General features: G+C 47.1%; 1 protein-coding gene across 2 annotated transcripts in view; it reads right to left on the reverse strand.

The window, feature by feature from the left end:
- LOC138295224 (whey acidic protein-like) overlaps positions 1 to 27,159 on the reverse strand; it is a 132,558-nt gene that overhangs the window by 70,016 nt on the left and 35,383 nt on the right. The window contains exons 3-4 of one of the 2 annotated variants that reach the window (XM_069233404.1): positions 14,254 to 14,394; positions 6,064 to 6,123 (exon numbers count right to left, since the gene is read on the reverse strand). In XM_069233404.1, the coding sequence (XP_069089505.1) occupies positions 6,064 to 6,123; positions 14,254 to 14,394 (201 nt within the window). The remainder of the gene's footprint in view (positions 1 to 6,063; positions 6,124 to 14,253; positions 14,395 to 27,159) is intronic. The other variant, XM_069233405.1, reaches the window with a different exon arrangement.

Consider the following 27,159-nt stretch of genomic DNA (forward strand, 5'->3'; position numbering starts at 1 on the left):
CCCCCTCTGCTGCACCCCAAAAATATTTTTACGGACATGTGAAACACACATGCCTTAGGGGCATGTGTGCGCTACATGTCAATTTTAAAAATGCATTTCAAATGCATTTTTAAAATTTGCACATGGTTACCACCAAACTTCTGTTGGTGGTAATTGCATTTCCTAAATGCCCGATTCGCATTTAGGAAATGCTTGATACATGTGCTTAAGAAATCGCAAATAAGGATTCCTTATTTGCGATTTCCTATATAGAGAATCGCAATTTGCGACTCTCTAAATGGGGTCGCAATTTTAAGGAATCGCTATTTTAGCGATTCCTTAAAATGGCACTGCGACTGCCTTTCATACATTCTGAAAGGCATTTTTGCATTGGCAAACGGCCGAATTTTGCGATTTGCACCGTTTGCAAAATCGCTTGATACATCTGGCCCTTTGTCTCCTAAGTTAAGCCTTGTCGCTCGTTGCCAAGCTACCAAGGGTTGAGCTGGGTTTACTTTACTGAGACCTAACTGGACCTAAGTGGAGGCTAGTGGCCTATTGCTAAGTGTAGGTTCCTACCTGCCCTTACCAATAGCCCATTTTCCAACAATGAGGTGCTTATGGCACGCACAGAAAGCGCAACCCACAGGTTACATGGTCATTTGGAAAATACTGTGAGGAAAAATCACTGATTACAATTGTAACAAGACCATCTCCAAACCTTAGGCAGAAATTAGCGATTAATAATGTACCAATCAAAGTAATTAAGCATTTTGATTACCTGGGTGTGCGGTTCTCGAATAGTCTAAATTGGGGCAATCATGTGCAGAAGGCAGCTTTAGGGTTAAGGCAAGCAGCGGGAGCAATATTGAAGTACAAGTGCAAGGCTGGAGCCAGAGGTATTAGTACCATCCTGAAAATATATGCTCAAAAGGCAGTGGCGGCAGCACACTTTACGGGGCAGAGCTCTGGGGATATGCAAACACTAGTGTGCTGCAAATAGCCGAGAATAACTTATTGAGATCTTTACTGGGATTAGGACCAGGAACCCCCCTGAAGGACCTTTTCGCAGAGCTCGTTCTGACGTCAATATGAGAACTGGCAGCGCTAAGGTCAGTGTTATACTGGGTAAGGTTAGTGCACAATCCCAAGGCAGTAGTGTGTTTGGAAACCCTTGAAGAGGTCACCACAAGTGGTGAATGTGAGGGGCAATAATGGGGGGCTCATGTCCAAAAGACTTTAGAAAAACATAATCTAGAGGCTCTGTGGGCTAATTCCGGTAGGGTTGGACGGGACACTGTGGGTCAGAAAAAAGATCGGTACCAAGAAGTCAATAAGATAAGGGTCTGTCAGGAACTAAGGCCCGAGTCTATGGTAAGTTACTACTTTAACAATGTCTATGATCCTGGCCATCCAGAATATTTGGATTTGTTGTATCCTGAACTGAAGCGCACAATGTATATAAAATATAGGTTGGGCGTGCTGCCACTAAGAAGCTATCTGGTCTGAACCTGCAGGTTAGAGGCTGGACTGGAGTGCTGTGATTGTAGGCCTGGGAAGGTAGACAATGTTGTCCACTTTACCCTGACTTGTAGGAAATTCAACTCAGCTGAGGGGTTGGAGCCAAAGATGAGGATTTCTGTCTTGTCTGTGTTTAACTTGAGGCGGCTTGATTCCATCCAGCTGGCGATGGCATGAAGTCCGTTGTGGAGGTTGTTCTTTGCGGTTGTATGGTCTTTTGTGAGGGAGAGGATGAGCTGAGTGTCATCTGCGTAGGAAACTATGTTGATGTGGTGGGTTTGTGCAATGTTGGCGAGTAGGGCCATGTAAACATTGAAGAGCGTGGGGCTGAGCGATGATCCTTGTCATGGATTCCAGCGCTGTGGAGGCGTGTGCGGAGAGTGTGATGACATACCATGTCGAAGGCTGTGGAGAGGTCCAGGAGGATGAGTGCTGCTGTTTCTTCTTTGTCGAGCATGGTCCTGATGTCGTCTGTGGCAGCAATTAATGCGGTCTCGGTGCTGTGGTTTTTGCGGAATCCGGATTTGGAGGTGTTGAGTGTCTTGCTGTCTTCCAGGAACCGGGATAATTGGCTGTTCATGATTTTTTCGATGACCTTGGCTGGTAAGGGGAGGAGGGAGATCAGCCGGTAGTTCTTGGGTTCGTCTGGGTCTTTCTTTGGCTTCTTCAGCAGGGCAATGACTTCTGCGTGCTTCCATCTTTCTAGGAAGGTGGCTGACTCGAAGGAGCTGTTGATGGTGTTGCAGAGGTGGGGAGCGATGATGATGTTTGCTTTATTGAAGATATTGTGTGGGCAGGTGTCCGATGGTGATCCGGAGTGGATAGAGGCCATGGTGTTGGCGGTGTCTTCTATGTTGACGGGGGTCCAGGTGTGGAGGAGGTTGGTGTTGCTTGGGGCATTGGGTTCGTAGGTGTTTGTAGTCAGCTGGTGGGTCTGGGGGTTGAAGCTGTTGTGGATTTCTTCTATCCTTCGATGGAAGTGGGTTGCGAGGGAGTTGCAGAACTCCTGTGATGGCGGGGTTCCGTTGGAGCAGGTCCTGGGAGTGGAGAGCTCTTTGATAATGCCAAAGAGCTCTTTACTGTTGTGAGTGCGGGTGTCAATGTGGTTTTTGAAGTGGGTCCTCTTGGTGGTGCGGAGCAGTTGGTGATGTTTGCGTATGGCATCCTTGAAAGCAATGTGGGTGGATTTGGTAGGTTCAAGGTACCAGGTTTTTTCCATTCTGCGACCTAGCCGTTTGGATTCCTGTAGGTCTGGGGTGAACCAGCTGGCCTTGATTCTGTGGAGGGTGTTTTTTTTTTTTTTGAGCGGTGCGAGGGTGTTGGCGCAGTCTTCTATCCAGCGATGCAGGTTGGTGGCGGCTGTGTTGGGGTCCAGGGTCCCAAAGGGTGGGGCCCGGGTGAGGGTGGAAATCAGTTGATCCGTTGATATTTTGCTCCAGTTGCGTTGGGGGGGTAGTGTGCGGTGGTGATGAGTGACTGGTTTCTGGTAGGAGAAGAGGATGCAGCAGTGGTCTGTCCAGCTGAGTTCGGTGGTGTGGCTGAAGGAGATGTGGTTGCTGGCTGAGAAAACGGGATCAAGTGTTTGGCCTGCGGAGTGGGTGGGTGAAGTGACGAGTTGTTTGAGGCCGAGGTTGGCGAGGTTGTCCAGCAGGTTGATGGTGTTGGTGTCGTTGTTGTTTTCTAGGTGGAAGTTCAGGTCGCCGAGGATGATGTATTCTGTGGAGTTGAGGGCGTTGGCACTTACGATGTCGGCGATGGCATCGCAGAATTGAGAGCTGTGTCCTGGGGGTCTGTAGATCAGAGTTCCTTTGAGGGTGGTGTTGGCGTTGATGTGGATTTTGAAGGCGAGGTGCTCGGCGAGGTTGAGGGTGTCAAGGGTGCTGCTCGAGACTTTGATGGTGCTTTTGTGGATTATGGTGATTCCTCCTCCTGGTTTGTTGGTGCGGTCTCTTCTGGTAATTTTGTAGCCTACAGGGATGGCTATGGCTATGTCGGGTTCTGAGGCTGAGTTTGTCCACGTTTCGGTAAGGAAGGCGATGTCCAGTGAGGTTGAGGTTAGTAGGTCCCATAGTTCAACTGCGTGTTTGTGGACGGAGTGGGTGTTGAGTGGGATGCAGCTGAGGTGGTTGTTGGCAGGTCTGTTGCGGCGCTTTAGGGTGCAGGTGAAGCGGCAAGCTTGGCAGGAGAAAGGTCCCTTGGTGTTCTTTGGGGAGGGCTTAAAGCAGGTGGGCGTCCTGGATTGAGGGCGTGGATGTCACTGGCAGTATAGCGGCGTGGGGAGGTGTGGGGCCCTTGCGGGCCAGGGGGAGTGGCGCTGGGCGCGGTCCAGGTGCGGACAGGTGCAGACAGGCTTGCCTTTGGCCCGCCTTCAGCACGCCAGCAGTGCGCCCGCTGAGCACCCGCTGCGCACGTCCGCATCATGTCTGCCATAAGAGGGGGGTTGGGAGGGAGTGACAGCTGGGAGGAGGGAGGGATCGGCAAATGGAAAAGCAGGGGGGCGGGCCATGGGGTTCAGCGGCGGAAATGGAGAAAATGGAAAGAGATTCGAGGTGGAGGGAGGGGGGGCCGGGCCACGGGGCTCAGCGGCAGGAATGGAGAAAATGGCAAGAGATTTGAGGTGGAGGGAGGGGGGAGGGCCGTGGGGCTCAGCGGCCGGAATGGAGGAAATGGAAAAAGATTTAAGGTGGAGGGAGGGGGGCGGGGCCGCGGGGCTCAGCGGCCGGAATGGAGAAAATGGAAAGAGATTCGAGGTGGAGGGAGGGGGGCGGGCCGCGGGGCTCAGCTGCGGCAATGGAGAAAATGGGAAAAAGATTTGAGGTGGAGGGAGGGGGGCGGGGCCGCGGGGACGCAGCGGCGGCTGCCATAAGAGGGGAGGTGGGAGGGAGTGGCAGCTGGGAGGAGGGAGGGATCGGCGAATGGGAAAGCAGGGGGGGCGGGCCGTGGGGCTCAGCGGTGGGAATGGAGAAAATGGAAAGAGATTTGAGGTGGAGGGAGGGGGCGGGGCCGCGGGGCTCGGCGGCGGGAATTTAGAAAATGGAAAAAGATTTGAGGTGTAGGGAGGGGGCGGGCCGTGGGGCTCAGCGGCGGGAATGGAGAAAATGGAAAGAGATTCGAGGTGGAGGGAGGGGGTTGGGGCCCCGGGGACGGAGCAGCTTGGTTGCTCAGAAACGCTCAGGAAGCGCTCAGGAGAACCGGCAAAAGAACAGTGGCAGCTGAGTGGAGGCGGCACGGGCAGCGGTGTAGGGAGCGACCGAATGAGCAAGGTGTTTTTTAGAATCAGGGAACCGGTATGAGGAGATGTTTTATCACTGTTTGTCTTTTATTAATGACCAGTTGTTTTATATGCAAATTAAGGGGGTCATTCTGACCCTGGAGGTCATCGACCGCCAGGGCCAACGACCACGGAAGCACCGCCAACAGGCTGGCGGTGCTTCCTGGCCAATTCTGACCGCGGCGGTAAAGCCACGGTTAGAAAAGGGAAACCGGCGGTTTCCCGCCGGTTTTCCCCTGGCCAAAGGAATCCTCCATGGCGGCGCTGGGGATTCCGACCCCCTTCCCGCCAGCCTGTTCCTAGCGGTTTACACCGCCAGGAAGAGGCTGGCGGGAACAGGTGTCGTGGGGCCCCTGGGGGCCCCTGCACTGCCCATGCCACTGGCATGGGCAGTGCAGGGGCCCCCTACCAGGGCCACATAAAGATTTTCAGTGTCTGCTTGGCAGACACTGAAAATCGCGACGGGTGCCACTGCACCTGTCGCACCGCAGCAAATCCGCCGGCTCCATTCGGAGCCGGCTTCATCTTTGCTGGGGCTTTCCCGCTGGGCCGGCGGGCGATCTTTTGCAGATTGCCCGCCGGCCCAGCGGGAAAGTCGGAATGCCCCCCGCGGTCATCTGACCGCGGGGCGGTGTTTGGGCGGTTTCCGCCCGGCGGGCGGTGCCCGCCGCCCGCCGGGGTCGGAATGACCCCCTAAGTCTCTTATTGTTTTAAGGATATCTTTTATACTATTGTAAGGCATGGAGCTGAAACAATTATTAATAAATAAATAAATATATTGGGGGAGGCAGTTGAAGGGTATATGTCGTCAAACTATTTCATAATGCTGTTGGACGGAAGAATCTTGAACTTGGCTTGTTAAGCGGCCTGGAAGAGGGAGGCTTGTAACAAGGTAATGATATGAGTCAATGTTTTGTGGCTGCAAAGAAATTCTCTTTGAATGGGGGTGCTACAAGGGAAAGGTGTTGTACTGCCCTCATGCTCTCCTACCAGATCAAGAACCCAGGTTATTTAAGACTACTATTGTTGAACATGCCCTCCATCAGTATCTATCCTGGTCTGCATGTTGTTCTATTTGTTTGCAACTTTTGACCTAGGTCACCTAGATCTTCTTTGTACCTTCTGATATCTTGTTTTGTTATTTTGTTTGTTGTTTATTTAAGAGGAAAGATGTGTGATGTCTGGAAATTCCCTAGCGTGCGCTTTCCACCTGGAATGTGTGCAACTGGCTGGGGGGTCCCAAGTGTCAGCTGTACTGCTGCGGTGGATAGGAGGCCTTGGAAAAAACATACCTTCATGTTCATCAAGGTCACTGCTTGAGTTCCTGCGCCTGGTGTCCAGTGCTACCTCAACTTCACATGCAGGTTAAGAAAAACACAGAAATTCAATGAAAAAAACACAGTTAAAGTGGAGTTGTTTGTAAATTACACTGAAAAACTGCAGAAGTTTGCAAGTTATGGTTAGGATCCAAGTACATAACTTGAACAGACATGCAAACCATAACTCATGCACCAAATGCAATTTCCTTCTCTACAATTGAAGCACTACAGGGATACCGGTTATCTTGGGCATTAACCCTTCAATGCAGCCCATGCTGGTAGAGTTCAGGTACCGTCAAGAAGCTATAGGTGGCAGTCTAGCTTTGACCCAGTAGCACCATGTTTTACTTGGTCCACTCTGATGGGTCAATCCCAAACCTTTTGCCTTCACACCTCCTTTTTTCTGACTTTCGTTTTGGTTGGAATCATGACTTCTAACCAGTGCTAAAGTGCTTGTTCTCTCTCCTTAAAACACAGTAAAATTAGCTTACACCTGATTAGTACATTTCATTCACTTACAAGTCTCTAATTAATTGCTGCTAGTGAGTCTGTAGCACTCATTGTGACACCCACTAAAGTAGCCTATTAAAGCCAGTCACAGGCCGTCCGTTGAAGCCTGTAATGCAGTTTTACACCGCTAATTCAACCTGGCAAAACAAACATTTTGCCATGCCTAAACCTTCCTTTGTAATACATATGTCGCCGCTAAAGTAGGCTTTAAATAGCCCCTAGGGCAGGGTGCATTTTATTTTAAAAGTAGGGCATGTGTTTTTGCATTTTACATATGCTGGTAGTAAAAAACTCCTACATTTGTTTTTCACTACTGTAAGGCCTATCTCTTCCATTGAATAACATAAGGGTTACCTTGTTACATTTAATAAGTGTTAATTCTTGATTAGGAGTAGATGTGGATGTCAAGTTTGGACTGAAATGAATTGTAATTTAAAATCCTCTTTGATGGTAAATTCGGATTTTATGTCAGTATTCTGAAAATGCCACTTTTAGAACGTTGATATTTTCTTGTCCTAACCATTTGGTGTCTGCTGCCAGTGACATGACTGTAAATGTGTTAGTTGTTGGACTTTGTGTATTCCTCCCAGACTGTGCGATGAAGGGGGAATAGTTGTTGGCAGGATCGGCCAACCTGCCAGGATGGCATAGGGCTGTTCTCTGCCCCACATACACTTTGAAAGGCTGCCTCTAGTACACACACAAAGGAACCTGACATTAGTCTTTTGTCACCCCACCCACCTGGAGTCTTGGCAGGGGAATAGGAGAATCTTCCAGAACCAGATGCGGAAGTAGACCAGGGTGTTCCCACACTTTAAAGGCTGGTATACATATTGGACCCTGGGAGCCACTTTTCCGTAAACTCCTGGACTTGTGAAATACTGCAGAAGGATCGCTTGAACCCCCAGAGGACTGCCCTGCTGCTACCATAGAACTGCTCTGCTGCTTGAGGACTGCCTTGGTGCTTGAACCCAGGACTACCAGACTGACTCTGAGGGCTAGTTGGCTGGCCTCATTTCTGAGCTACAGGGATGTAACAAGATCAAGAGACATTGAACTGTGTGCCTGGCCTCAACTGGAGTGAGTCCTATCCACACAAGTGGTACTCTCCAATTCCTGGCACCTTGGAAGTGGTGCTAAAAGTGCTTCTCCTGACTAACCCTAAAAGTTAGGACTTTTCACCACAAGGTCTCAGAAGAACTAACAGGCGAACGGGACAGACCGCCAGCTAATGTGACCAAGGTGCATCTCTGGTTGTTCTGATTTCACTTGTGCTTACGGCATTGTCTTCTCAACAGGACATTCGACCTTGTGGTGCACTCTTTGGCTACAGCTTGCAGCTTCATCCCGTTGGAGGGTTTCAACCTCCAAACAGTTGTCTAAGATGAGGCCGGGCTCGACTGTGAGAGGCTCCCCATCGACAATGGCAACCTCCTCGACCTGGAATTCCATTTTTTTCCCATTCAGACCTTTTCCCACCATCGTCAAGCGCTTTAGTGAGACTTGTCGTAGTGGCTCCCTGGTGTCTATGGCTTTCCTTAGACACAGTGTGTTGCCCTGCCTCCTGAGCTCTACCTTCCTCTGCAATTTTCTTCAAAATTTCTTCCAAGGCCCAAGGTAAGCTGAGACCAGGCCCAATCAATCTCATTTATCCGAGGCATGGTCCATTGTGGTCAGTCTAAACTTTGTACTTTGCACTGTTCCTATGAGACCAGATACTTGCAGTTGGTGTTTTGATTTTTTAGGCGCTATATTTCACTAAAACATTTTAAATTCACTACTACGGTTCTACAGATTGGATTTAATTTGTTTTGGTATTGGTGTCAATTTATTACATTTTTCTGTACTTCTGTAAATTGGTTTGAAATTTTTCTTGTTTTGTGTGTTCACTTTATTACTGCTTGTGCGTTGTATAAATACTTTACACAGTGCCTCCAAGTTACGCCCGAGTGCTTTTGTGCCAAGATACCGGAAGGTTACGCACAGGTTAATTTTGTGGCTTTTGAGGTTCATCCTAACAAGGATTGTATTTGTTGCTTGAGTAGGGTTACTATCTCTCTCAATCAGTAGCTCAATTTCTTATACACCAACTATCACATACCCTAAAAAAATGTGCTACAATTGCTTGCATTGGACAGTTCTCCTAGTTACAGGAAGACATTTGTGGCAAAGGAGGTCTCAAGTTAATCTATGTAACCACAGACCAGATTTTCCTTTCTTGCAGGTGTTTGGTCTTTGGGGCCTGAATAGTCCTGTGTAACATGTTGTTATCATCAGCAACATGTGTCTTGATTTCTGCTCCGTTCAAACTCTTGTTCCTGCTACTATTCAAACTCTTCACCACTCATGTCTGCTTACAGACTTGGCTGGCTGTCAAGGATCAAACATTGATTGTTCTTGAGGAGCCTGAAATCGGTGTAACCTCTGGTATGTGGGGGTATCCTTTGGTTTTCAGGTTTTTGAGATTCAGGGTAGGAATTCACATCTGTCCTTCCTGTTTTTGTCACTGAGTACTTAGTCCCCTTTGCCTCTAGGCACTCTGTTCAGTGTCATATTTGTTTTCAGGTAGCATGTGACAGCTGCATGGAGGACCGTGTACAAGATGAGCGCCCCCCTCCATGATCTAGGCGGAGAAGGCATTTGGCAGGAAGGCCTTCCTTTGCCCTGAAGAGTTTGCCTCTCATCCCCTATCATTTATTTTCTGTTACATGGTCGGTCTTTATTAAAGCAAACGCTTTTCAGGTCCTGGGACTGAGGCGGCAGATTTCATTACTGCATCAGAAGGTGATTAAACTGGGGTAAAAATAATGTGGGTATGTGCACATGCTGCTGAAATCTGCGGGCATTTCTACTGGATCGGCTTGACCTTTCATCCACCATGAGTCTACAAAAATAAGTGGTGTTAATGAGGGCAGTAACGTGCTTTGGGTTGTATGACACAACCTGGCATGCCGGAACCACGCATGCCTTAACAACGCGTTTGGAACCACGACCTGTTCATTTTAATGCATGCCTTTACCACACATGCCTTTACAATGAATTTTGTTGTGAAAGCATGCTAAATAAAGGCATATGTGGAGACGGCATGCATGGTTGTGTCATCCATTCCCCCTCTCTTAACCTAAAAAACTACCCTAAGCCCCCTCACAGGCCCTGAGGTCCAAAACTACCCCCACCCCTAAAAACCTCACCCCCAGAAACACTCGACCCTGTTTACATAAAAATAAATTACCCAAAGCCCCCCACCCGCCCTGAGCCCTAAAACCTCCCCACCCCTAAAAACGAAACTACCCTGATAGCCTGACATGCCCTGAGCCCTAAAACCTTCCTCACCTATAATAACTAAACTACCCTAAATAAAGCAACCCACCCTAAGCCCTGAAAAATAATCTACCCCAACCCACCACTTTTGCCCCTAACAAATAAACTACCCCAATAAAGTCCTATCCCAACCTGAGCCCTAAATCCAACCACCACTAAAAACTATCCCCCCAAACCATGCCCCAGCCCCACTTACCTCACCGCATCCTCTCCCTATCCTCCTCTCCCCACTTCTCCCACCCTTCCTTAAACCTTCCCTGCCCCTAAAAAATAAACAACCTCACCCCACCACCCCAGCCCCTGAAAAATAAACTACTCCACCCTCTAAAAAATATACTACCCAGACCCAAGCCCTAAAAAATAAACTTCCCTAACCCCCCAACCTGCCCCTAAAAAATAAACTACCCTGACCCCCCATCCTTCCTAAGCCCTAAACCCACCCCACCCCTAAAAGCTACCCCCAAAGCATGCCTCAGTCCCAGTACCTCACCGCATCCTCTCACGATCCACTAGACAATTCTCTGCCTTTTCTCTGCTTAAACCACACATGCGTGGTTAAGGAAGAAAAAAAGGCAGTCGTTGTTTATGCAAGTGTTGTTCCACGTGCATGGGAAATGTCTGCGTTGTTTAGGACATGTTGTTTAGGACATTTCCCGTGCTTGGGTATCACGGTCTGAGGGAACAGCAACAAGGAGGGTGTTATTCCTCATTTACTATGATGACATTTCACTTGAGGTTGTTAGTTGTGAAATGAAGGGTTAGAGATGTAATATCTGTGCCACCAGGGCTGTGCCCAAACAATAAAACTGTACTTCAAAGGAAGGGATGAGTGGTGTGGATTATAAGAGAGGTGCTGAAACCCCAGAGTAGTCTGAGGTACCAGCAGTGCCCTGGGCAGGTAAGGAGGGTAACTTGGAATGGCTGTGGTTCTAAGTGTATCCTGGACTGGCTGCAGCTTTGGTGATGTCCTGGGCATGCAGTGATGTTGTTCTGGGCACACAGTGAGGACGTCCTGTGCAGGAACAGGGGGGTGTCCTGAACTGGCTGCGGCATTGTGGATGCCCTGGGAATGCAGTTGTGGTGTCATGAGCACACAGTGGGTATGTCATAGGCATGCAGTTGGGTATCCTGCATGCACACTGCAGGTATCCTAGGCTGGCAGTGCTTGGTGGTGTCCTAGACAAAGAGTGGATGTGTCTTGGGCACGCATTGGTGGGGTCCTGGGCAGGCAGTGGGGGTACCCTTGACTGGTAGCACTTGGGGGTGTCCTGTGCATACAGTGGTGGTGTCCTGGGCATGCAGTGGTCGTGTCCTGGGAACAGAGTGGTGGTATCAAGGGCATGCAGTGGAGTTATCCTGGACTGGCTGCGGCATTCATTGTGTTGTGGGGATGCAGTGGTGGTGTCCTGAACACACATTGGTGGCATCGTGGGCAAGCAGTGATGGTGCTCTGGGCATGCAGTGGGGGTATCCTGGGCTGGCTGCAGCATTGGGGGTCCTGAGCACACATTTGTGGTGTCCTGGGCACACAGCGGGGTGTATTAAACCAGCTGCAGTATTGGTTGTGTGGTGGGCATGCAGTAGTGGTGTCCTGGGCATGCAGTGGGGTACTCTGAAGTGATACCAGCAATGGGGGTGTCCTGAGCACACATTTATGGTGTCCTGGACATGCTTTGAGGTGTCCTGGGCTTGCTGTGGCATTGGTTATGTTGTGGGCATGCAGTGGTGGTGTCCTGGGCACGCATTAGTGGTCTCACAGGCATGTAGTGATGTTGCCCTGGGTATGCAGTGGGGGTATCCTGGACTGGCTGTAGCATTGGGGGTGTCCTGAACATGCATTAGTGGTGTCTTGGGCACTCGGTGGGGTGTTTCGGACTGGCTGCAGCATTGGTCGTGTTGTGGGCATGCAGTGGTAGTGTCCTAGGCATGCAGAGGGGTGCCCTGGACTTGCTTCTGCATTGGTTGTATTGTGGATATGTAGTGGTAGTCCTGGGCATTCAATGGGGGTGTCCTGGACTAGCTGCACCATTGGTTGTGCTCTAGGTATGCAGAGGGGCTGTTCTAGATAGGCAGTGGGGTGATCCTGTGCAGTTTTTGAGGGTATCATTGGGTGGCTGTAGCATTGCTAGTGGCCTGGGCATGCTGGGGGTGTCATGAGCAGTTACGGTGGACATCCTGGACTGGCTGCAGCATTGGCTGTCGACACCTGCTGTACACTGCAGTGGATAGAGGCGGAAGTGGATGACACTACTATGGACAAATGGTTGAAGGGTTCTGACTAATAGTCCTGTAAGTAAGTATGTAATGTACATATATTTTTATAAAAAACAAATGGTCTTGGCTTATGCCCCTTAATGCTCCAGTGCAAGGGAATGTTTATCCATTGCCCCCTGTGGCTGAATCACCTAGAAGAGTGTCCTCACATAACATAGGACTTGTTAAGACCTGCTCCTCACATGAGGGTAAGACCTGTTCCCCACATGAGGGTAAGACCTCTTAAGACCAGTTCCTCACCTGAGCGTAAGACCTGTTAAGACCTGTTCCTCACATGAGAGTATGACCTGTTCCTCACATAAGGGTAAGACCTATTCCTCACATGAGGATAACACCTGTTAAGACAAGTTCCTCACATGAGAGTAAGACTTTGTTAAGACCTGTTCCTCACATGAGGGTAAGTCCTGTTCCTCACCTGAGGGTACAATCTGTCCCTCACCTGAGGGTAAGACCTGTGAAAACCTGTTCCTCATCTGAGGGTAAGCTCAGTTCCTCACATGAAGGTAAGCCATGTTACTCACATGAGCGTAAGACCTGTTCCTCACCTGTGGGTAAGCCCTGTTCCTCAGATGTAGGTAAGTCAGGTTCCTCACATGAGGGTAAGACCTGTTCCTCACCTGTGGGTAAGACTTGTTCCTCAGATGTAGGTAAGCCAGGTTCCTCACATGAGGGTAAGACCTGTTCCTCACCTGAGGGTAGGACCTGTTCCTCACCTGAGGTTAAGACCTATTAAGACCTGTTCCTCACCTGAGGGTAAGCCCTGTAGTTCACATGAAGGTAAGCCATGTTCCTCACATGAGGGTAAGACGTGTTCCTCACCTGAGAGTAAGCCCTGTTCCTCTTTCCCTGAAGAACTGGTAGTTTGTAATGAGGTGAGCTGACCCTCCATCTCTACTACCCATATTCCACACCTACCATACCTATAATTCATTATCTACCTGTAACACCTACATAACTTTACAAGCCATTCGTTACCTACTGTATTACCAATCAATCTTATTTACCGATCAATCTTTTCTACCATAACTATCACACCTAAATTACCCTGCATACATTAGCCTGCACCTCAAGGATGTGTGTCTGACTCATGGACCTCAAGTAACTGCCTACGGTACTCCAGCCTGCAGTGGAAAAGAGTCTGTTGCAACTTATTAAGGGCATCAACATGTGAATGTTATAGCTTCTTTAAAATAGTGGGACATATTGGCGTTGCCTTGGTTACTTCCAAACATATGGTCTGCTCAGTCAGTACCAGACCTACCATACAGATACTCAACAGTCTACTGCAGGTTGGTTGGCATGCACAGTCACCCCAGCTACTGCTCGATTTACTCATCAGTGGCAATTATATATATATATATATATATATATATATATATATATATATAGAGAGAGAAAGAGAGAGAGAGAGAGATGGATCTATACCCTATATGGTCCTGTAGAAGGCGTTTGCCGAAACGCGTTGACATTGCAAGATTTTGTGCAGGAAACTGTGAAATAATCTAATGGAATAAAATTGGTGAAACTTCACTTACGAACATTTCTTTTGTCCGTATGAGACGGCCGAGGAATTAGTGCAGTCGTTTGGATGGATATTGCTTCATCTGTTTTGGAGTATATATATATATATATATATATATATATATATGTATATATATATATATATATATATATATATGTGTGTGTGTGTGTGTGTACACATATGTATATGTGTATACATATATATGTGTTTGCATATTTAGTGTGTGTATACATATATATGCTGGCATATACAGTATATGTGTGTGTGTGTAAATATATATATTAATATATATATAAATATCTCTATTTATATATATATGTGTGTGTGTGTGTATAAATATATATATTATTATTATATATATATAGAGATATATATATATATAGATATAGATATATAGTTATATAGTTTTTTTACATATATATATATATATATCTATATATCATACTGGTACCCTTCTGATTGCATTGTCTTGCATCTACATCATGGTATAGTTGCAGAAAGAGTGGTATAATAAAAAGCTCACTTGTATACTTTACCTCGCACAGGGAACCTGCACTTCATTGTACAGTTATGCATGCAGCACTTTGTGGACCCCATGCAGTCCGTGTCATGCGAACACTGGTCACCCTCCGTACGGGTACACGTTAAAGTGTCCGGTGAACACTTACCTAGTGTGACTGTAACAGAGAAAAAAGTACACATTACACACAATTACAGCTACTAAATATTCCCAAAGTTACAAAGCAGCACACATAGAATTATAGATGGATAATTATTTACAATAAGGTTGTTTTCTTCAAGGGCTATGAAGTGACATTATACATACACAATAAGAAGGTAGCTTGAGTTGTCTATGATGTCAGTTGGAACCTGGTGTCCTGCCACCCCTCCAAGCCCCTCAGCATCGCCCTCTCCTGCCCAGGCTATTGCATGGTGCCTTGCCACACTTCCTGATCACCCTCAACACCAGCTTCACTAACAGAGATATCAAAATAACACACTGGTGTTCTTCCACCTTCCCCTTTCCTGCCCTAAAATAAAATAAAAGATGGACCATCCTGAATCACCCTATCTCCTTTGGCAGCTCATCTTGCACCTTGTCTAAATATGCAAAAAACATACCCTCCTCTTCCTTCCACCAAAGGCCATACTCTCCCCTCACAATAGCCGGCACAGCTGGCCCTACACAATAGTGCTTCACACTGTGTCAGTGATGGGTCTGCCCAGAGCCGAAGGTCTGCATGGATCCAAGGCGTATTGGGCAGACAGCAGTTGATGAGGCATGAGTGATACCCACAGTCACTCATCTTTCTCTGGTTTGCCCGCTCTCACTCTGGTCTGCTGGGACTGACCAGCGGCAGGTGGGATAGTTGATCACCATTCACCATTCAACCATCTACATTAGTTCCATTTCAGGTCCACCTCAGCACCAAATTAATGTCCTGGTTTTTCAGTGTCCTGTAATGTGACCAGTGCATACTTAAACAGGGTTTTCTCTGCTCCTGTGTCAGAGCAGAGAATAGCAGGCTTTCAATTTCACTATTTGTGAAGAGGCTTCCAGTGGAAGTGTTACACAACAAAACAATATATGTTAATGTACACCATGCAGTTCAGTGGAACATCTGTGTGGTGTGACTTTGGGGTAGCTCTTGTTTTCAAAAAGGAAGCTGGGTTTCAGCTTTGTAATGCCATTTTGGTGAGCTGGTGGTCAAAGGTAGGGATCTGCAAGACACAGCAATCTCCAGTTTCAGAAATAGTGGATGGGGGAGTTTAGGGCAAGGTTTGCCAACATGGCTCCTGTCATGGCTTGAACTGACAGACTGTGTGTAAACATTCATCACTGCTCCATTACCTGCTCAGGCAGTTGTCAGCGTTGGAAGCAGGAGATGCACGTGTGCAAGTGCTGCTGAGAATGTGGACATGTTAGTGCATGTGGCTTGCCTCTGGACACAAGGCAAGGTATCCTTGTCATAGTTGGTTGTTGTAGTTGGAGGGCAAGATCTCCACACAAGAGTCTGGGGCCACTCATGTAGGGGTGTGTATGTAATTTTATGGTATACCCTCAGATTGTAGCCACAGCAACCAAACACAGGAGTTAGAACAGCTAGCATTTCAAACAATCATCACCTTCCATTTCTGTTGTGGACTTGCATCTTCTCAGTTCTGCTCAGTGATGCTTTCTGACTATTGTTTGCCATCCCTGCAGGCCTTCAAGTAACTTCCCTCTCATTATTCAGTCTTTCTGAAGGCTGTTTCTGAGCTGGATAGTGCTAATTTGCCAGACAAAGCAGTTTTGTACAAAAGACAAGAGTGGAATAAGAGAACCTAAGTTACGCTTAGATTTGGTGAACACCAATTTGCCCCTCCTCTTCCAAGCTTAGCACCCTGTGTCCTGCTGTACTTAGGTCCCATGTGTTCCTCTTTCTGCACCATCCTGTCTTATCAAAGAAATTATCCTTACCTCTGGTCCAGGGGAGGGATACATTGTATGGATACCATAGGCCACATCTTTTCCACAGTGGCCAAATCCAGACATTTGAATTGTTTCCAAAAGTTATGTCCCTTGGACTCTAGTGGTGATGCCCCTTGTCCTTCTTGTCAACTCTGTCAACAGTGTTCCTGTCAGCTGTTGCTAGCTACCTAGCTACTTTTATCGGTCCCTTTCAGGTTAGCCAAAAACAGTCTAATCTCACAATTGAGGTGCCTGGCGAACCGTAGATGGTTCAAAGAATGACAGTCTTTTGCCAACATCCTTTTCACCCAACCCTTCCATTGTCTTTTAGCCACCTGTAAATAGGTTTCTTACCATGATCCTTTTGTAGTATTGGGCTGGGGTCAGCTGACATATCCCGTTGCAGTATCCTGTATGACAGCATACTATGAAGGTAGCATAACCTGACTACCCCATTGGAAGTGATGCCTCAGTGGAGTGACAGCCTCCTGGGCAGAGCCTAGGTCATGTGCTGCACACGCCAAGTCAGATGTCACCAGCTGCGGCAAATGTCTCTATTAATGGTGCAGAGGGTGCAGTCACTTAGGAGCATAAAACAAGGAGGTAGCTGAATACCTCCTGCTTTGGGCAGAGGGTGTCTGAGCAGCCTCTATCTCCAGCACCTCAATCCTGTTGAAATGTATGAACTTCTGGTCCTCAAGCTCCCTGTCCTGGTCCCTTCCAGTCCTCTACCACTCTCATTGCTCCACCGCCCTCTTTCTTACCCTCTCTGTCCTGTGCTGCTCCCTGTCTTGGAGGCTTTGCCTCTACAGCTGGGCCAGTTGTATTATGTGCCGATGAATACAAAAAGTGATGGATGAAATGTTTCAATTAATCTCAGTGACTGGTAATTACCCGAGCCACATCCCAGTCCATAGTTTTTTGCTCATCCTGCCACCTCAGCCTTGACCTTGCTCTAATAGGATCTTTGCCAAGCCAGGTTCTCTCTGGACCTGATCACAGACAACTTTCATCTGGAGGGGTCCTTGCTTGGAGGTTCAGGCTGCATCTTTTCTATTGGAGCATGGCCAAGACTGATTTGCATAAGGCAGGCCTCTCTCTGGAATGGCACAGTGGTTGAAAAACCATGATCTGGTATTCAGCCCTACAGATTGGCAGTGCCTGAGATTAATTCAAGCAATCCTTCCATGACCTTGTTGTTTTTTGCAGTTTTATTGGGAGGAGCACAAATTAAAAAACCTTTTCATACTTCCCGACGTTTGCTTAAAGGGAGGTGATGTCTAATCTCTTGAGTTTAAAGGTTCCTTGCTGCCTGACCATTTGCTGCTCGGACGTCCTGCACTTTTGTTCCTACTGCAATAAGAGGGGGCCACAACACAGGAAATGGGAAGGGGCAAGCATCACTTAGGACCGGAAATAAAGGGAATGGGGGGGTTGATCTTCCTCCAACCACCACATACACCAATTTCAGGCGAAGGGATTTCATAGGCTCTGGTATGTCAGAGTCAGCTCAGTCAAAGGACCACCATCTTGTATGAAAAGCAGAACTTGTCCACACTGACCGCATCCATCACCAGTTCACCCACGAGCAACACTTCCCCCTCACATATGCATTTATCTTTATTTTATTTATTTATAGGGTGCACTGACATCAGAACACAGCATTCATTAATCAATTGTACAAACAAAACAGTCACTGTTGGGCTATCAGCTAATAGACTAAAAAGATAATTGCTTTGCAAAGTGGAGGACTGTTCTAAATGTGATTTGTATGGCTCTGATGTGAATGTCTCAGGGTAGTCCATGGGGAAAATGCAGAGAACCAACTTGTCCTTCCCAGCTGCTGGCTCATCTGAGGGCTCTGGTTGGCCAATATTTATCCAATATGTCCAGAGATATTTTGCTGCAGTTTCATGTATGCATTTTATGAACCAGTCTCAGACTTTAAAGGGGGCTTGCATGGTCACCAGTACCCAATGAATTTCCTGACATCCTGATGAAATACTGCCCGATTACTTCACATTCAGCATCAATCTAGCTGTGGTAAGTTGAACTTACTGTAAACAGTTTGCTCACTTGGGGGAAAGACCACCAAATGGTATATTGACATATTCTAATTTGAAGGGGTAAATGATCTGACAATCATCCCATGACATATCTGGACTGGTTGGTTTTAATAGTCTCAGCCAGTGGACTGATGACTCAAGCATCCAACCCATGTGTGCAGCAGAGCTATGTTCTACATCCTAGATGAGATCAAGATCTCTTTTTGCTTGGGTGGCAAAGTTGGTCAGCAGCTCAAGCAGGTCTGGAGGTTTTGTCTTTGTTTGCTATTGTTCTCTCCATCAGTAATAGTGTGGTCTTTCCTGCATTTAAGTTTAAGCCACCATGACTCATCAAGATGGTCACCTATTCTCGACCACCTTTCAGATTTAGAAAGTCAGAATGGGTTCCTTTGCCCACAGGAATCTCATGATAAAGAAGACTCCTACACAACTCTGTGTTCTAGCCTCTTGATGGATGTTTCAAATGACGGTGGCAATTTTTCATACTGTGTGCTATCAGTGAACTAGACCCAACTTTTAGCATCTTTTACAGGAGGTGCTTTAGTATGTAATGGACTCGGAAGAAGTTCATCCTGCAGCATTTTACATAAAGCAGACAGGCGAGCAAGAAAGAGTAGCTCTAATTTACCCACACCTGCTGAGGCTAGCACTATTTCCATTGCATGTAGAGGTTGGAAGCCTAATTGCTGTTTATTCAGGAATTAGTGAACTTCTAAATAGTGGTGTACCTGCACTATGATCACATTCGCTAAGATTTGGGGTTGCGAGGGCTCACCCACTATGAATCAGTTGTACTGAAGTTTGTATCTAGTATGGGTTAAGATCAAGTTTTTAAGCTCTCTCGGACTTTGCCAAAAGAGCGATTGAATGAGCAATTTCATTATGTAGGGCCAGTGATTATGGCCATATAATTGGTTATGAAAGCCAGCCGAGTGTCATACTCAAAGCGTGTGGGTTTGACAGTGAATTCATCATCCTTTATATTGTTAAAGGATAAATAGGGATGTTTGCCTGCAAAAACTCTGGGCAGCTGTGACACTGGACTCTTGTAATTCATTGATAAGAATTTATCACAGTCTGTAAGGATTCAGCTGCAGTTCAAATTTCCAGACAGCACTATTTTTATCAGCCTTGAAAAATGGGTCCTTCCTGCGAAACACGTATTAGCCGTAACTGCAAATATGGCAAAAAGAAGTGAATTAGTACTATTTTGATTAAACAGTGAAGAAAATGGACATATGTGATCTAAGAAGATAACTTAAAAAAAAAAAAAAATTGTTGTTGAACTAAGTGTACTTGATGGATGTTTTGTATCAAACTGTTCACGGTATATATGTGGTCTTTCTTCTGTGTTCCGAGGTTCACCTAAGTCCTATACCTGGCAAGTTACTTCTTTTGTACACTTGATTCTCCAAGGGCAGTGTGAGCGAGCACTAAGGGCTTACAATAGGAGTTTCCACAGGATTTGGAATCGGAGTTCTGATCCTTTATCAGTCAAGCAAGTGCACTTAAAAACCTCCCAGTCAGAGCGATACTTATCAAAGGCCCTGCACTTACAGCTTTGCTGCCTTTGATAGTTTTGTGCTATAGAAAAGTCACACACATCCATGTACAACATGTAGGGCAGTTAAAACAAAGGCACATGCCAAAGGAATGTCTCTGTAGGGTTAAAACCAATTATAGTAATAAGGCAGTGAGGTGCTTTAATCCAAGCACCATGTAAATTTGGAGGCATGATGTTGGTGTGGGCTGACAGGAGTTTTTTTGGTTCACAGATTATCTATCCCCAATTCTTTTAAAGGGGCAGAGTCCCGCATTGGACAACAAAAGTTTGCTATCATATGTCTGCCCGGTGATTTAGTTGGGGGACCTGGTCATAGGTCTGGCATACAGTAGGTATGAATATATGTTTGTGAGCTTTCTGCCAAACAGCCTCAAAACAAGTCACCCAAACAAAGCAGAAGTTTTCTACCGCAGTCCAAGGCAAAGCGTTACAAAGCATACCAAAGGCAGGAAGCACTATGTTTCAGTGTCCAGTTAACTGGTTTAGCAGAGGTCCATTAGTTGGTATACACATGGATACAGTAAGGATTAGGGAAACTGTTCAAGTAGTCCAGAAACATTGTGACCTCCCAGAGGCAATGATGAAAATCCTCTGCATCACTCTGTGGCTGTACGTGGGGAGCTGATCGCTTCTGATATCTGGTGATCATGAATTACTAAAGGTTACCAAACTCACAGTCCTAGAACGCATTACTGCTGATCCTCAATCTGTGATCGCTAGGATGCTTCCTGACCTGATTCTGGCCAGACGGCTGCACGTATCTGGTTCTTGGATGGTTCATTCCCTCAAGACAAACTCCATGCAGGCTTCAGTCAGCTGGACTTCAATCTCCACTTGAGGGTCAGGGGTCTTTTCCTCCCCTCATAATGGGAACTTCAGCTTCCTCTTTCTCCATGGCAGGGGGGAGCAAAAAGGCTTCTACAGTCTCCTCTGTTTGAAGGAGAACTGCAACCAACAGAACTTCTCAGGTCTCTACATAGTCCTAGATTGAAGGTGTCCTGCAACTAACGCTTCTCCAGTCTCTGCATAGTCTTAGATTGAAGGTGTCCTACAACTAATGCTTCTATGGTCTCTGCATAGTCCTAGAGTGAAGATGCCCTGCAACCAACAGAGCTTCTCAGATCTCTGCACAGTTTTAGGTTGAAGGTGCACTGCAACTAACGCTTACCCAGTCTCCCCTGCTTGAAGGAGCACTGCAACCAACAGAGGTTCTCAGTTCTCTGCATACTTGTAATTTGAAGTTGCACTGCAACTAACCCTTCTTCAGTCTCTGCATAGTCCTAGATTGAAGGTGCCCTGCAACTAACCCTTCTCCGGTCTGCATAATCCTAGATTGAAGGTGCCCTGCAACTACTGCTTCTCCAGTCTCTGCATAGTCCTGGACTGGAGGTGCCCTGTAACTAATGCTTCTCTAGTCTGCATAGTCCTAGATTGAAGGTGCACTGCAACTAACCCTTCTCCAGTCGTCTCTGCATAGTCCTAGATTGAAGGTGCCCTGCAACTAACACTTCTCCAGAGTGCATAGTCCTAGATTGAAGGTGCCCCGCAACTAACCCTTCGGCAGTCTCTACATAGTCCTAGATTTAAGGTGTCCTGTAAATAATGCTTCTTCAGTCTCTGCTTAGTCCTAGACTGAAGGTGCCCTGCAACTAATGCTTCTCCAGTCTCTGCATGGTCCTAGATTGAAGGTGCACTGCAACTAATATTTTTCCAGTCTCTGCAAGGTCCTAGATTGAAGGAGCGCTGCAACCAAAAGGGCCTCTCCAGTCCCTGCATAGTCCTAGATGGAAGGAGCACTGCATCTAATGCTTCTCCAGGCTCTGCATGGTCCCAGGTTGAAGGAGCACTGTAAAAAAACGGGCTTCTCCAGTCTCCACACGGTCCTAGAGTGAAGGAGCACTGCAACTAACAGGGCTTCTCAAGTCTCTGCAACCCTAGATTGAAGGTGCGCTGCAACTAATGCTTCTCCAGTCTCTGCATGGTCCTAGATTGAAGGTGCACCGCAACTAACACTTTTCCAGTCTCTGAATGGTCCTGGATTGAAGAAGCCCTTCAACTAACAGGGCTTCTCCAGTCTCTGCATGGTCCCAGATTGAAGGTGCACTGCAACCAACTGGGCTTCTCCAGTCCCCGCATGGTCCTAGATTAAAGGAGCTCTGTAACTAGCGCTTCTTCAGTCTCTGCATGGTCCTAGATTGAAGGGGTACTACAGCTAATAAGCCTGCAGGCTTTGCATGGTGCTATTGTGAAGAAGCACTGCAACCACTGGGTTGTCTTGAGTCTCCACATGGTCCCAGCTTGAAGGAGCACTGCCGCAAAAGGAATGCTGTTCCTGGGTGGGTATCTCTCTGGGCAGACGTTCGAGTCACTGTTTTAAAGGAGAAAGTGGATATTTTCCTATGTCGCAAAATGATGAGCTTCCATTAAAGTCCACTCTGCAAAGTAGGTTAGAGTTCATTGCCCAGGGTTTTTGCAAAGCAGGAGAAAGGCAATGGGATCAGCTGATACTATGTGGTCATGGATCTCTGCATTTACTTTAACCTATACCAGACAACTGCACCCAGCGTCTTTAGTACTGATAGATGACACCCAATGTCAGAGCAAGAGAGTTGGGAGCTAAGATACAGCGGCAGGACACCCTTGGAGCTTTAGGGCAGAGGTCCTTGGACCATGCACAGGCAGATCATCACGTCTACAGAAAGATGAAGGCAACTTGAAAAAGAACCACCTTTTCGTGCAGGCAAGCAGAGTGGCCTCAGTAAAACTCCATTTAACTCACAAGTGATCTTCTGGTCATGTCACACAATCACAAACACACACACACAAGCACACATGCAGATAAAAGACACTATATACATCAAAGCAATCCAAGCACATTTCTTAAAAGTGGATTTTATTTTTTGTTTTTGTAGCAAGGCGTCCAGTTCTCTCTAGAGATACATTCTTTGTCCCTTTTAAAGCACTTTCTGAAGCGATTGTCTGTGTTATTCCGAGTGGTCGCTCTACACTATGACAATGTTTGTCAGAGTGGGTCTAATAATCACTCTTTCTTGCTTGCACTTTGACATCTGCAGTGGGAACAATGATGACACTTTGTCAGATGCCTTTTGATATGTCTTCTCATTGTGATTCAGTAGGGTCTGGAGTATACATTTTACCTCTGGGTAGCAGCAACTCTTTTTTCGTTTGTTAACATCCCTGCTGAGATAGACTGGAATGTGTTTTCTGACATCTTTTTGACAATCTGGTATCTTTGTGGTATTCTTGCTTAATTTGAAGAATATCTGACAGCCACTGTACTGGTCTGAGAGTCTGCCAAGGGACGTTTGACCATCTAAAGATACCTCTGTTTCACCGGAAGGATGACAAATCACTGCAAAATCATCAGCATTGTCACTTGCTATATTTTCACATTGTGTGGGATCCACAGTACCAGCACTCTCTTTCTCTTGAATGCAATGGATGAGTTCTCTGCTATTGGCTGCCTGGGAGTTTAAGCACTGGTCTTTAGTTCAGTCCAGTAGCACAACTATGTATTTCATGTATAGCTTTGCTGTAGGAGAGGAACTAAAGGCAAGCAGTACCCATGCTCATGTGGTGTCTGGACCTTTATGGCAATGCTTGCTTTGGCTTCAGTGGTGGCAGCCTTCACCAATATTGTTCTGCTAGTTCTGCCTCCTTTAGGGTGGTCACTATGGAGAAGGCAATGGTTTTCAGGACTCTTCTTGTTCTTTGCTTGAAAAAGGGTTCAGACACATCCCCCCACAGATTCCATTAGGTGCATGAATTCATGGGTTTTCATAAGAATACTATACTATACAGGTGGTTGAACAGGTGGCTGATTTGTGATGGTGGGTTGTTCTTTTGCTGCCTCGTGATGCTCTCTAAGGTTCATTCATCAGACCTCAGTGTGTTCTGTTGCAGTGTACCCATGTTGCTGGATTCTTTCTTTGGTACAGAGTACAGAATTTTGAGGTCTGGTTATCTTAGCAGCCCACATTATGTTTACTGAGTGCAGGAAGCTGAAGTTTGTCCATAATGTTGCCAGCTGTTGCACATGTGGGACGCTGTCATCCCTCTGCTGTGTCAGTTGTGGCAATGCTTCAATGTCATCTTGTAACACTGAAAGGTCTGAAGACATTCCCTCTGGGTGTTCCCACAATCAGTGGGAATCTCTTGTCCTTTACAGCTGGGAAGGTGATCAGGACAATGCCAACCACAGGAATGAGGGGAGTGGTAGGTCCAAGCTCTGGTTGGTCATGTGTGGAAGGCATCTGAGGGCTGGGAATTCATGGTTGTCGTTTTACATCTTCACTTGAGTCATACCCGAGGCTTTGCCTGGTGAATGCATCAGGCTTGCTAATGAAGGAGGCCAAACTGAGATAATTTACTACATCTTCAAGGCTCCAGCAAGCGTTCCTGCATGGAAAATTAAAGAGAAAGGTGCACCATATGTCACCTAATGCCCACTGCACCTAGTAACAAAGCCCACTGCGTAATGGTAAACGGTCAACCAGGTGTGTAAACAAGACCTGCTGCCTTTAAAAACAAGGCTCACTCCAATGAGAAAAAGATCTTCTTGTTGTGTAGTACCTATTGCCTGTAAAACTATCTTCCTGTCTACAAAACAGGGCCCACCTCCCTTAGATTTAACTCTTGAACTGGTTTCTCTCTAACTAGCTGTGAATCGAGACCTATCGCCTGTCAAAATAATACACTAGCATCACAATTGACTCAAGAAATAAACTAGCAATACATGGCCAGACTTAAGTCATCTTCCAGGGCATGATGACATTGACCTCTTAACTGATGACTCTTTCATCACACAAGCCTAGATTGAACATTGAACATTGAAATAGATTTTTTTCCTCTTGATCCCACAGCAAGTGGTCAGTGTCAAACATGCCTCAAGCAGGGATTAAGCAGCGTACTTGGCTCATTACTAGGTCATGTCCTTCAAATCGCCACACCTATTGAGACTGTCTTGATAGAAAATATATCCATGGAGTAATCTAAACAACGGATACTGCTCTACACTGCTATTCATCATATTCCATCTCAAGACTGTCGTCACAGAGCATGGTCCCAGAAAGGGTACTGCATTCCACCCTCTGCTGCCTTTCCGTACCAAGGCACTACCCCAGAGAAGGAGTCCTGAGAAGAGAGCTTCTTCATCACATTGTGAGCATAGCAGATGTGCAGTAAAAGTCACAACGAAGCCCATGTTTATGACTTGACGTGGTGAAGAAGAGGCCACCTTCAGTTTAGGTCACACCCAGGCCCAGACTAAAGACTCAATTTAGTGGGTAAAATTCAAGCTTGCCTTCTTCTTAACTACAGGGTAGGAGTTGAAAGAGAACATCTTCTTCCTTTCATCGAATACTACGTAGTACATGTGTGGCGGGGTTGGTGCATCCAAACCTAGGCTGAAGCATTGACTTTGTGAGGAAGAGGTCATCCTGCTGTCTTACACTCCTAGAGCTAGAGCCTGCCCGAGCAGAGATTCTCTCTATCCATATTGATGATGTGTCTCCTCCCTTACCTCAAAATATTGCCTTATAAATTACCATGTCGAACAATGTGGAGAAAGTTGGAGCTACTTTAAATAATAAACTCCAATCACCAAGGTGGTCATTCTGACGGCGGCGGGCGGCGGTCGCCGCCCTCCATGCGGTCACCGCCAAATGGCCGCTCCGCGGTCAGGAGACCGCGGATGCCATTCTGGCTTTCCCGCTGGGCCGGCGGGCAACCGCCAAAAGGCCGCCGACCGGCCCAGCGGGAAAGCCCATGCAACATAGAAGCCGGCTCCGAATGGAGCCGGCGGTGTTGCAGGGGTGCGACGGGTGCAGTAGCACCCGTCGCGATTTTCACAGACAGTGGAAATCTTCATGGGGCCCTGTTAGGGGGCCCCTGCACTGCCCATGCCAGTGGCATGGGCAGTGCAGGGGCCCCCAGGGGCCCCACGACACCCATTCCCGCCATCCTGGCTCTGGTGGTGTAAACCGCCAGAAACAGGCTGGCGGGAAGGGGGTCGGAATGCCCATGGCAGCGAGGATTCCCTGGGCCAGGGGAAAACCGGCGGGAAACCGCCGGTTCCCCTTTTCTGACCGCGGCTTTACCGCCGCGGTCAGAATGGCCCTGGAAGCACCGCCAGCCTGTTGGCGGTGCTTCCGTGGTCCCCGGCCCTGGCGGTCATGGACCGCCAGGGTCGGAATGACCCCCTACACCTTTCCAAAGCATCTGGGAAATTATCAAACATCGACTGCTAGAAGAGTTCTCCAGCAAACCCGTAGCTGATCAATACCACAGTGGATAGTACTGGACGCTTTCAACAGAGCTTATCTTCGTAACCCACAACATCTATTCTTGGGTTCTCATTTTCATCAGCAAACTCTATGTCACCTGTGCCTTAAACATCCCTGCATACCAAAAGTGGCTGCCATTTCTTTCAATGGATCAATCACCATTTCCATACATAACAACGGGAGGATTGAGTTAATATACTGATATTTGTCCAGTCGCAACTTTCTCATGTCACAACCTTCCATCCGCTACAAGCTTCCTTCTCACTATAGATACCTGTGCCTCTGCTCCACAACCACACACACTGCACTACTGTTTCTTCTATGCTCTTGTCTGTCACAGACAGTTGAGGGCTCACTCCAACTTCAGACTCATTGAACTCTAGACCTAATCACAACTCATTCATTGCTCAGGACCATTTTTCTACCTTGACTCTCTTTGCTGAACCCCACCCTACTGCTGCTTCTAGATCACCTAACTGTCCTCCAGCGACTACGAGTCCTAGACCCACTGGGACATGCTTCCTAAATGTGCCATCCTTTCTACTAACTAACCATATGAAGGATGCACCTCCCCTCAGCAGTCCTAAGTTTATTGCACACCAGGCACTCTACCATCATCAATAACTTCCATACTTTGTCTCCACTAACCCCTGTCAGTTTTCATTCACCCTCCTGCGAGTTGCTGCCCTCTCTGTATTCTTCTACCCTTCACCTCTGCAGACCCTTCATACCCACACAAACAGAACTTTCCTGACTTATTGAAGCAACACCTAGAGAACTCTTCTCCCACTGCACCCCTTATGATCTCATGTACACCAAACTCTTCCTTGGAAACCTGATGCTTCACAGTACATACAAAGCCCTCCTTTTCCTCAATTGGTTATCTCTCAATCAATTACCAGAGACATAACTAGCAGTCGCTCCATCGAAAGTAATTACTAACTCTTCCGCATATTGATCTGTTATGATTGATGATCCACTTGCACTCTCCCTCTCTCCCAAACCTTTCTCAATCCCTACATACACTCCTTCTCAATCTCATTTCCCCAAGTTAA

This window comes from Pleurodeles waltl, chromosome 5 (genome assembly GCF_031143425.1).
Source record: "Pleurodeles waltl isolate 20211129_DDA chromosome 5, aPleWal1.hap1.20221129, whole genome shotgun sequence".
Classification (NCBI taxonomy): Eukaryota; Metazoa; Chordata; class Amphibia; order Caudata; family Salamandridae; genus Pleurodeles; species Pleurodeles waltl.